This window comes from Euprymna scolopes, chromosome 19, assembly GCF_053919585.1.
Source record: "Euprymna scolopes isolate OS-2025 chromosome 19, ASM5391958v1, whole genome shotgun sequence".
NCBI lineage: Eukaryota > Metazoa > Mollusca > Cephalopoda > Sepiida > Sepiolidae > Euprymna > Euprymna scolopes.
In genome coordinates this window covers 151186106-151198340 of record NC_136500.1, presented here as the reverse complement: position 1 = coordinate 151198340, position 12235 = coordinate 151186106, and the positions used below count along the sequence as shown (strand labels likewise).

General features: G+C 35.7%; 1 protein-coding gene and 1 pseudogene across 2 annotated transcripts in view; both read right to left on the bottom strand.

Annotated features, from left to right (window-relative positions):
• Nucleotides 1-12235, bottom strand: part of LOC145240062 (protein inscuteable homolog) — a 752521-nt gene that overhangs the window by 69771 nt on the left and 670515 nt on the right. The window contains exon 7 of one of the 2 annotated variants that reach the window (XM_080103684.1): nt 3271-3303. The exons of the other annotated variant lie outside the window; for it this stretch is intronic. Coding sequence (XP_079959810.1) covers nt 3271-3303 — 33 coding nt within the window. The remainder of the gene's footprint in view (nt 1-3270; nt 3304-12235) is intronic. 2 annotated transcript variants of the gene reach the window in all.
• LOC145240579 (U2 spliceosomal RNA) lies at nt 6051-6183 on the bottom strand (annotated as a pseudogene).

Genomic DNA, 12235 nt, shown 5'->3' with positions numbered 1-12235 from the left:
GGGCACATTCTGTGGACGTTCAGCATGAATAGAGACCCGCAATATTATTGTATCCCTTTTGTTAAAACTGTAAAAGTATTTATCTAAGTAATCTGATTAATGTAGTGTCAGAATTTATCTGGTTATTACAGTTTATCTCCAATATCCTTATGAATAGGAATCTGTGACATATTTCCATTGTATGGACGCCAGGCACAAAAGGATACCCCATGATATCATTATACTATCTTTAGACAGAACAGAGACTACCCTTGGAACCTAGTCAGAAAACCAAGAAGGTATATTTTAGTTTCACGTCTGACCCAAAAGGGCATCACTTTTTGTTTGATTAAATTTCTTTTTTTCTTTACATTGCGTCTTCGATGATCGGGAGATCCTATTTATTAATAGGAGGATAGAAAGTATTTTTTTTTTTTTTTTTTACACAGTGATCACCACTTATCAAGGCCCGGAAGCCACTCAGGGATAAGGGTTATTGCAAGTACATTAAGTTAGTGAGGAGATTTGCTGAAGTGTTTACTTAAGGGGGCAGTTCATTAGGAATTTGTTAACATTGGACTTGAAGACATCCAAGTTGTAGTCCGGAGGGAAGCAGGCAGACGGAACAGAGTTCCACAGGCGTGCAGTTCTAAGAAAGAAGCTTTGTTCATGGAATCCGCGTTTTGATTTAGGCACAGATATAGAGTGGGGGAAATTTTTCACAGTGGATTCAGCTAGACGGGTGTTTTTCGTGATTATTCGAACATTAAATTAGTATATATATATATATATATATATATATATATATACAGGGTGGCCGAAAAGTCCCAGGACACTGGCCGAAAACTCCAGACAACTCATTATGGGGTTTAATTAAAGGTCAAGTTTCTGGTATTAGATACGAAACCATTGATCAGCTAAAGCATGCGATTATTGCAGCTTTTGCTTGCGTATCAAGGAATTCTCTAAAAAAAATGGCACAAAGAACCTGGAGGCGAATGGAATTGTGCAAGAACAACGAGGGCCAACATACTGATCCCCTAGACCACTAAATTACTCTAGTTGTTTTCTGCTTTGTTTCTAATAAAGTTCTCTTTTTTTGTTGAATATATATGTTTTCTGTGTGTTTCATTAAAAAATACTGTGTTTTATTAAAAATACATGTATAGTGTCCTGGGACTTTTCGGTCACCCTGTATATATATATATATATATATATATGTATGTATATATATATGTATGTATACTAATTTAATGTTCACAGTATGTTATCACCTTCTCTCCTTTTTTTTAATAAATAGGATCTCCCGATTGAATCTATATATCTATAAAAGTGAACGTGTCTGTCTGTCTGTCTGTGTGTCTGTCTGTCTGTGTACATTTCCCTACGCAATAACTCTGTCAATTTTTAGTCTATAGACTCGAAATTTGAAATACCGGGTACTGAGATTTGGGAAAATCGATGTGACGGGTGTCAGCCAGAAATTTGGCTTTTAAGGGGTCAAATTTCAACGATTTGACCTTTAAGAACTCTACCAAACTCCTCCGACAATTTTGGGTCTAGACACTTGAAATTTTAGATATAGGTTCCTTGAACCTGGATCTAACTTAATAAAGTGATTTGAGCCCGAAACAATAAATTTTAAGGGGTCATAATAGGGGTCAAAGTTTTAAAAAATTAACCATTTTTTTGTTTTTTTGCTTTTTTTGCACAGCATACACCTCCAAACACCCGAGCAACGCCGGGCACCCCTGCTAGTAATTCATAATTTTGAAAGCATGACATACGTACGTTCGTTAAAGATTCTACAGTATTGATATATAGATATACATGCACACACGCAATTATGAATATTAATAATTATTTTCATACCTACAGACGCTAATGTTTCATACTTCCGCAATCATCAGTGCAGGAAGTTATAATTACAACTGGTTGAAAGATCAGAATTTAGTTACAAAGTCACCTTTGATTCCATTTGTTAAGAGATTACCCTTGGGTCAGCATCATTTAACACGGTAATTAAGAGAAATTAAACATCTATAAATGCCAGATGCAGACATAACAGTAAAGCAGTCAGAGCGTTCTCATGATTAGAAATTGTGAACGTTGCATATCACTAATTGACTGCTTTTTTTTGTTTTATTTCTCAGACAAGGCTGAAATTTAATGATCTTAGAGAGTCTTTTAATTATAAATAATAATAATGTTATTAACGTTATTATTAACGTTACGAAAATATATATATGGCAATTAAGCTACACAGAATTTTCCACGTTTCATTCTTGTGAGAATTTGTCAGGTTATTGTATGGAATTGAAAATGTCACAGTAGATTCATGTTAATAGTTTCTTCCCTCGAACAGCTATACTTTGGAATTCTCTTCCTGCTACCTGTTTCCCTGACTGTACTGATATGCAGAAGTTTAAGTGTAATTTAAATCGACATCTCGCTCAACTCCTCTAAACATGGACCCAATTAGTAGCCCCCTTACGTCCAAGTGGCGATACGCTTTGACTAAGTTCATCATTTGCCCCCCCCCTCCATTTAGCCCGAAAAGTCCCCAGGGGACGTCAAATCCTGCCGAAAATGAACAAACAGTGTAGTTTTAGGCCTTAGCATATACAAATTTGAGCTCTGCACCATGCAAAAAAAAAAAAGAAATGAATAAGTCCATCATTTGCCCCCACTCCACCCAACACCTTAACATATTTAAATTTGAGTTCAGCACCATGCAAAACTGCTAAATACACATACACAGAAATTTTGGACAAATATGGTAAAATAGTCCCAAAAATGGAGTGTTTTTATTAGCCCTAAAAGAGCCCCTGGGGCACACCCAATAGTTATCGCAAAGTATAGACAAACAAAATTATATAGAAATCAGTTAGTTACAACTTTTCAGAAAGTTTTATAAAAACCCAAGGCATCAATTTTTTTTTAACATAAGCACAAAAGTGTCAATTTTAGCCCTTTTAACTTGAAAGGCATCCGGGGCGGGGGGGGGGGGCAACCGAAGTTTTCCCCAGAAAATCCGTTCTGTTACTTTTTTTACTCATATCATGTTTAATGTTTGTGCAAAATTTCAAAGAATTCCAAGATGTAGTTATTGAGAAATGTGCGGACACACGAACGGACAAGGGTGAATTTACAGGTTCACCTTCCTTCTGTCGAGGGACCCAAAAAAAAATGTTAACGAAACGACAATAGAATGACGTAGCTGTTCGAATGTAAAATGACTTTTTTTCATTATATGACATGAACAACAGACATTGAATGGGGGTGAATTACCTTGGAAACTGAATTAAGACATCTGGGAGATTGCTTAAAAATACAAGAGGAATAAAAAAAAAAAGACCATTATATCATAAAAACATGGCTACTGTGAAAGTAATCGATAATAAAGAGGTAATTTTTATAATACAATATGTTGAGGACAGGTTTTGTAATATACAGTCATACATATTTTATTGATATAAACAAATTTACATCGTCGCGACACCAGACATGCTAATGTTTCAGTCAAAATTGGTCAGTTAAAACCAGAAGTCCTCATCAGGCGACTTAGTAAATGGTTGCTTTCCACAGTCGTCAAAAACAAGGACTAGTTTCTTCTGTGGAAAGCAACCATTTATTAAGTCGCCTGATGAGGATTCCTGGTTTTAACTGACCTTCTGAAACATTGGCATGTCTAGTGTCGCAACGATGTAAATTTGTTTATATTAATAAAAATATATCTTGCTCTTCTTTTATTGAGCACTCTTAATAACCTTGTTAAATTCATTAATTATCGATCTTGAATGCCTATAACCTGGTGTTCCACTCTAATGAGGTGTAGACAACGGAGTGTGTTAGTGGATGATTATATTTTAAACAATATATATGCCGCTCCCCATTTGAAAATTATTCCCAACTCGCATTTAGGTAAAAATGCACTTACGTACAAATAATTGAATTCATTCAAAAGTATTGCAAACAAATAACATCTATAACATCTATATAACCTGGTTTGTATATTTATACACTGCTGATCCAAAATTTAAGATCACTAAAAAATCTAAAAAAAAAAAACTTTTTATAAGGATAGATTTTAAACTCTTCCGACTTAAGGTTACCAATACTACAATCTAAAAGGTTATGGAAACAAAAAGCTACATTCCAAAGATTTATTTTTAAAATTTACATTTTTATTAAATTAGGCTTTTTACACATGATCAAAATTATAAGACCAAAGACAAAAATTCTATTAAATTGTACAAAAAGTGTATGAAAAGCGTAGGAAAACATTTAACAATCAAACTTAATAATGAGTTCTACCTCTACTGCTTTTGATGACTTCAAAAATTCTCTAGGGCATGCTAGAAATAAGGGTTTCCATTAAGGTGCGGGGGGGGGGTCTTGCTTCAGTTTCTGAAGATGGATTCATGAAGTTCATTTTTTGTTGAATATTGTGTCAAATTTCGATAAACCTCTCTTGTCATCCATCCCCAAACATTTTCAATTGGGTTCAAGTCCGGTGAGCATGCAGGATGTCCCAAGAGATGGACTCCATTTTCTTGTAAAAAGCTCAAGGTCTGTTTTGCAGGGTGGATTACAGCATTATCCTGTTGGTATAACCATCCGTCCCCACACAAACGATGACCCTCTATCATCAAAGATGTTTTTTGTAGCATGCTAACATAACCAGCTGCTGACTACCCTGCACCACCTGGAGCTACATCATCCCTCTGTAGTAATGGTAACCTTAAGTCGAAAGAATTTAAAATCTATCCTTAAAAAAAGGGGTTCTTTTTAAAGATTTTAAATTGGTCTTAAATTTTTGATCAGCAGTGTATATATATATATATATATATATATATATATACACACACAATGTGGTATTTGTGGGAAAGAACCCCAGCAAAGTGCTCAATAATAAAGACAATTTTATATAGGCGCATAATATTTATTTAAAAATTTTACAGAAGGTCAGAAAAAACATTGGTACCATTGGTTTCAAATCAGATATAAAGGGACAAATTTATGGTCGAAAAATATTGAATTCTCTTCAGCTTCGATATTTTTCGACCATAAACTTGTTCCTTTATATCTTATTTGAAACCAATGGTACTGATGTTTTTCTGACCTTCTGTAAAATTTTAAAATAAATATTATGCTCTTATATACAATTTTCTTCATTGTTGAGCACTTTTTTTTTTTTTTTTTTTTTTTTTTTACACAGTGATCACCACTTATCAAGGCCCGGAAGCCACTCAGGGATAAGGGTTATTGCACGTACATTACGTTAGTGTGGAGATTTGATGGAGTGTTTACTTAAGGGGGCGGTTCATTAGGAATTTGTTAACATTAGACTTGAAGACATCCAAGTTGTAGTCCGGAGGGAAGCAGGCAGACGGAACAGAGTTCCACAGGCGTGCAGTTCTAAGAAAGAAGCTTTGTTCATGGAATCCGCGTTTTGATTTAGGCACAGATATAGAGTGGGGGAAATTTTTCACAGTGGATTCAGCTAGACGGGTGTTTTTCGTGAAAGATTGGCGAGGGGGGACCAGGGATTGGAGTTCAGACGAGCACCTGCCATGAAAATAACGATAAAACAAGGATAGGCTCGCAACGTCCCTTCTGTGAGAGAGGGGTTGCAGGGTAGAGAAAAGGGCATCCCCCACTAAGCCACGAAGTCTATTTTGTACTCTGTCAAGGCATGATAGGCTGTTTTTAGCAGGTCCTGCCCAGATATGGCAACAGTATTCCATCCTTGTACGTACTTGGCTTTTATATAGATAGAGAATTGCATCAGTAGTGAGATATCTTCTGGAGCGGTAGAAGGATCCCACCATCTTTCCAGCGACCTTGGCAACAGACTTGATGTACGTGTTCCATTTCAGATCAGGAGTAAAGGTCAAACCTAGAAGCTTGTCAAAACACGGGGCCTCAACCAGACGAGAGCCATCCATCACAATTGATGCCAGATGGGGATCAGAGCGTTCTTTCCTACAAACACCACACTGTGTACCTATTTACAATGCCTCCCCACGGGATAGAGTTAGACACCAGGGTCGTTTTTTAACGTGGAGAAAAGGTACAAGAATAAAAATTGTCTCAGTCGTGAAGGATTTCTCCTCCACCGAAAGAGAAAAAGAAATGGAAGTGCAGCATCTGAAGAACAGATACTACACTTTGATCTTGACCAAAAGGCCAAGACTGTGTAGGTATATATATATATATATTCCACATGAGATTAAAGGTATTCAAAAGTGAAAACTAATGAATTCAACGAGGTTATTAAGTGCTCAATAATATATATATATATATATCTGTGTGGTATTTGTGAGAAAAACCCTTAGCAAAGAGCTCAATTATAAAGAAAAATCAATATACATCCGTACCGCCAGTTTCAACTCTGATATAAGAGTACCAGTTTAATGGTCGAAAATATCGACATCTCTTCAGCTTTCGGCGAGAACAGATATAAATAGAGGCTGAAGAGAATTCGATATTTTTCGATCATTAAACTGGTTCTCTCATATCGGAATTGAAACCGACGGTACCGATGTATATTGATTTTTCTTTATAATTGAGCACTTTGCTAAGGTTCTTTCTCACAAATACCACATAGTATGTGTGTGTGTGTATATATATATATATATGTATATATATATATATAAACTGAAATTTTAAAGGCTTTCAGATTACAGCTTATAATAACACTGTAAAATTAAAGTCCAAATAAATATTAGCATCAATAGTTATAAGACGATCTCAATCAAATAAAATCCTCAATATACGAGATAGAGTAATAATACAGGGTGACCACAAAAAACGTGTTCCAACTCTAATTAGACCCCGTTTCTTAGTGTTTTGTCCGAATGAAATGAAACTTTTGTCATAACTAGTTTATTATATTCAAAACATCACATCAAAACACTGGGGTCTTTGGCCTTTTTTTTCTCCGTTCTACAGCAGATGCTCTAGATGGCCTCCATTTAGCGTTTTTTTTTTTTGGGGGGGGGGGGTCACCCTGTATAAATGGAAACACCGATTTTAATCATGCAGATTCACAACAACATTTATTGTTTGACAAAAGAATACAAATAAATATTAGTTTTTTTTTTCTTAATCCATAGACTTTCAATGAATGGCTTATCTCATCGGAGAAAATGTTATTAGCAAAATAGATATGAGTAAATACAAAGTTTGCTCATTAGCACATAAATTGAAAATTTAAATTGAAATAATGGTGTGGTAGCAATATTTATAAAACAATCCCAATCAGGCAAAAAAAAAAAAAAAAAAAAATTATGAGATAAATTTGGAATTAAATTTTAAAAAATTATGACAAATTTATTATTCAACAAGAAATAAAAAAATTTTAAAGCCCCCCCTCTTAATCCATAGATTTTCAATAAATAGTTTATTTCATCAGAGGAAATGTTTTTAGCAAAATAATGTTTATAGGCAGTCACAAATTTTGCTATTTAGCACATAGATTGAGAAACTTAAAAAGCTTGCATGAAATGCTTAAAAGAAGCCAAGATTAAAAAGGATATTCCACGGTGTAGTTAGGTTCACTGAAGAAATATTAATGCTCAATCATAAAATCCAAAGCAGTGAAGACAGTTATAATCAAGTTTAATCAAAATGGAGTTTTTAATGTTCAAATGTATGAATATGAGGCCATCAATACAAGCTGATAAGGTTAAATCCATTGCATGCTGTAATGCTCCAAAAAAAAGAAAGATTTTTCTGAAAAGTTTGCTTAGATTTTACCTTATCGTGTTTTATGGATTACTTCACCTGTTTAAATGTATGTATGTATGTATGTATGTATGTATGTGTGTATGTATGTATGTATGTGTGTTTAAATGTATGTATGTATGTATGTATGTATGTATGTGTGTATGTATGTATGTATGTATGTATGTATGTGTGTGTGTTTAAATGTATGTATGTATGTATGTATGTGTGTATGTATGTATGTGTGTATGTATGTATGTTTAAATGTATGTATGTGTGTTTAAATGTATGTATGTCTGTTTAAATGTATGTATGTATGTATGTATGTATGTATGTGTGTATGTATGTATGTTTAAATGTATGTATGTGTGTTTAAATGTATGTATTTATGCCTAAAACTTTCGATAGAGCCGACGGATTTTCACGAGATCAGTATCATTTGGAATCTTCGTTTTTTTTTTTTTTTTTTTTTTTTTATTCAATTTTACTCCCAAACAAGGCACAGTGCCACTTTGAAGCAGGGGGCTACTATTAGGGACTTAATTAGCGGGGTCATTATGAAGGAAGAAGAGTAGAAAGATATTTGTTAACATTACACTTGAACTTCTGCATATCATTGCAGTTGGGAAAGCAGAATCCCGGGAGCGAGTTCCAAAGACCCGCCAGTTCTGGGGAAGAAACTATTGGAGTAAAAGGCTTTCTTGTACCTAGGGATCTCTACTGTAAAGGGATGAGACTTAGTAGCTTATCGGGTTTGACGGGGGTAGTTACGTCGGGGAGGTACAAGTGTTTGCAGTTCGTCAGAGCATTCACCATTAAAGTATTTGTAGAACAGGCAAAGGGATGCAACATCTCGTCGATGAGACAGAGGCTGAAGCCTAGATGACAGTTCAGGACCTATCAGGTTGGCGACTCTCTTTTAAACCCTGTCCAGGAGCGAGAGACAAGCAGCAGATGCACCAGCCCAGATGTGACAACAGTACTCCATACATGGGCGAATGGTTGCCTTATAGAGGTATAGGATACTGTCAGGCGTAAGTAGTTTTCTAGCACGGTAGAGGGAGCCAACCTTCCTTGCAGCAGCCTTGGCAATGCTCTTGGTTGGTTGGTTGTTTTTGTTTTACCGCATATCAACCCTTTTCGGGTTATTTAATGCCAAATCCAAAAATTTTGAAGAAAAATTTTTTTAATAGAATATATTTGTTGTTTTCACGTCGGTTTCTATTTAACCCATAGTTGGGACCCTAACAGGTACTACCACTCCGGGTCAGAGTGGACCTGAGAGAAATGGTAATTAAAGGGTGGCTCCACACTCCCCAAAGCCCACAAGCTGGGGCCTCATCACTGGATATAGTTTAAGGTCATATCCAGGACCCCCATTGAGGGACTTTTACCCTCTGAAGGGGGGCAGTCGGTGTATTCTAATGCCCCACCAACAGGGCCTTGAATCTTCGGACGACAAATAATGAAAATTTGGCCAAAAACATTATTTCCTTCACCCTCAACTGGGCACTTTTCTACAGAGATAGGTCCTATTTTTTTGCTGATATTTTCGAAAGTCATCCCTCTTTTCGATTGACTAGCCTTAATTTAAACCTTCGTCACTTCCGAGTTGGCGATAGACACAACTCAAAGACGTCACGTTATTTTTTTTCCACGTCCTTTTCTCCATTTGCGGTACGGGTTCGAGTCTGCCTACCTGCCTGCTATTACTACTTTCTTTAAAAATATTTTGCTCAACACAACCTTCAAACACCCGGGAAACGCCGGGCGCCCAGGCTAGCTAGTATACATAGATTTAACATGAAAAACTCTCTGTTTGGATTATAGCTTTCTTCACTGCTTCGGATTTTACGTCCAGACATACTTTATGGCTCTCTATGTCAGCTCTCCCTTTTTCTTTGGGTAAGCGTCTATCACGTGCAACGTTCGCCATTCATATGCACCATTAACCCATTAAAACATTAAACCATGCAGTTCATGTTTACAATATCGTTTCAATCAACAGTTTGGATGATAAACAAATCATTGAATTCAGCAGGTGACGGTAGTCAAGTGGTTAACGACATGGACTGACAACCTGGGTGTTCGAAGTTCGAATTCAGTTCTTTCCACAAAAAATCACTTTCACTTAGGATGTTGGCAACCTTCATGTGGTCTCTCTTGTAAGTACCTGATGTCTTTCTAGAATGAATTCTGACTAGAAAAATATCGGGGAAACCAATGCCAACAATAGAATCTTTGGGATTCATACGATCGTATCGTATGAATCCCAAAGATGATTGAATTTAAAAACTGTCTGGCCCGTTAAGCTAGAATTAGATATCATAAGCCAAAGAGTTATTATATAAGCAAACTGGAAATTTCTATTGCGAAAACTTGTATGCTGAGTTCCAATGTGTGATTATTCTTCTATACAAATAGTTAAACTCGTATTTTAATTCCGAATGCAATGAATTTCCAATGTTTCTTTTATTTGTATCACCTGAACTATTTGAAGTACTACTCTCATCTTGAATGTTATTCACACAACATTTTGGTCGATGTAACCTTCGGCCTTCTTCACGTGTATCTTGTCAAACTCTGGAATCTGCATGGAATTTTGCACAGAACCCTTTACTTAATCCATGTAGGCAGTATGCTGTCATTCTGTCGGCCATGATTGGGTTGAAGTCCTAAATAATTCACAAGGACCCATGGTGTAGTGGATAAAGTATTTGGTAAAATTCAGTTGTAACACTCTTTTGGAGGTTGAAGGTTCAATCCTCAGTGCTGGCAACATTAAAAATACAACTGAGAATTATTTAGATCTTCTACCCAGAAATGGCTGACGGAACAAGAACATGCTACCCCATGAATTCCGTTCTGTTTAAAATTTTGTGCAGAAGTCCGACAGAAAGATTCCTGAATTTGACATAATACACATGAAAATGGTCGGAGGTTACATCGACCCATGGCGTAGTGGATAAAGTATTTGGTAAAATTCAGTTGTAAGTAAGATTCTTCTGAGGTTGAAGGTTCAATCCTCAGTGCTGGTGACACTAAGAATACAATTTTTAATTATTTAGATCATGGCTGACGCAACAAGAGCATGCTACTTCCATGAATTAAATAAAGGGTTCTGTCAAAAATTCTGTGCAGATTCTCAAGTCCGACAGAAAGATTCACGAATTTGACATAATACACGTGAAGAAGGTCGAAGGTTGCATTGACCGATACGTTGTGACAAAATAACGCTACAGATGAGAACAGTAGTCTAAAATAATTCAAATAATACCAATTATCAGTCCTTATCTCAAAAGTTCAGAAACGTTTCCTTTATTGTTTCCAGAATTTAAAGGAATTTGTTTGAATCCTGGGACATTTGATAAAAAAAAAAAAACAGAAAAAAAAAATAGAATAAAACAAAAAAGAAAAAACAACAAAAAACAAACAAAGAAAAACACAACGTTTCTTTCAATAAGTTTGAAACGTTTGTTAAAAGAAACATTTTTTTACCAACGTAGACAATATCTTTATCAAACTGACTTGATACACATGCACATACGGATCAACTACACACACAAGTATATATGCAAACGCTATAACATTGGCTAGAACGGATCACCATAAATACATAGATATAAAGATACATGCATACAAACATGCTGCCTACATAAATTGTGTTGAAGTAACTAAGTTAGAAATATTCAGGGTCCACGGCACCTGCTCTGTGGAAATAAACGAAAACCAAAAATACATTGGTTATTGAACTTTACACCATAAAAACCATTTCGAGATCATTTTACGTCAAAATCATATGTATTACCCAAAGCAGACAATTCAATTACACTGGTCTCTCCTTATTGGACAGAGTCCAAATAAGCATCTGCAATCTATCAACTTTAACAAATTCCTAATGAACCGCCCCCTTAAGTAAACACTTCATCAAATCTCCACACTAACGTAATGTACTTGCAATAACCCTTATCCCTGAGTGGCTTCCGGGCCTTGATAAGTGGTAATCACTGTGTAAAAAAAAAAAAAAAAAAAAAAAAAAAAACTAGGCTCCACCTCCCTGTGCTTGTCTTAGAGGTATTTTAATGAAATGTGTGCTGACGAACTCATAGCAATAGTACCCTCTCAACCCATTTATCCGACAAGCAACAAAAATTCCAGCCTTACAGTGTCAGGTTCCCAAATGCCGGAAACCTTTGTATTTTAATAGTTTCTTCTTTAGAACTGCTAGACTTTAGAATTCCCCTCCCGGTTTCCTGCTTCCCTGACTGTACTAACATACAGAAGTTTAAATGTAATGTGAACAAACATCTCGCCGCTCAACTCCCTACTTAGAATGTCTCCTTAGTAGTGTCTCCTTATATCCTATGTCTTGTTTGAGATTGATAAAAGTAAAATCAATTTTATCGGCAAAAAAAAAAAAAAATAGCAGTGCAGCTGGTCAGGTAAAAAGACAGAAGGATGTTTGTCTAAGGCGAATTTAAATGTGGATATGGTAGGCATTATAATAAAAGACCGCTGCGAAGAA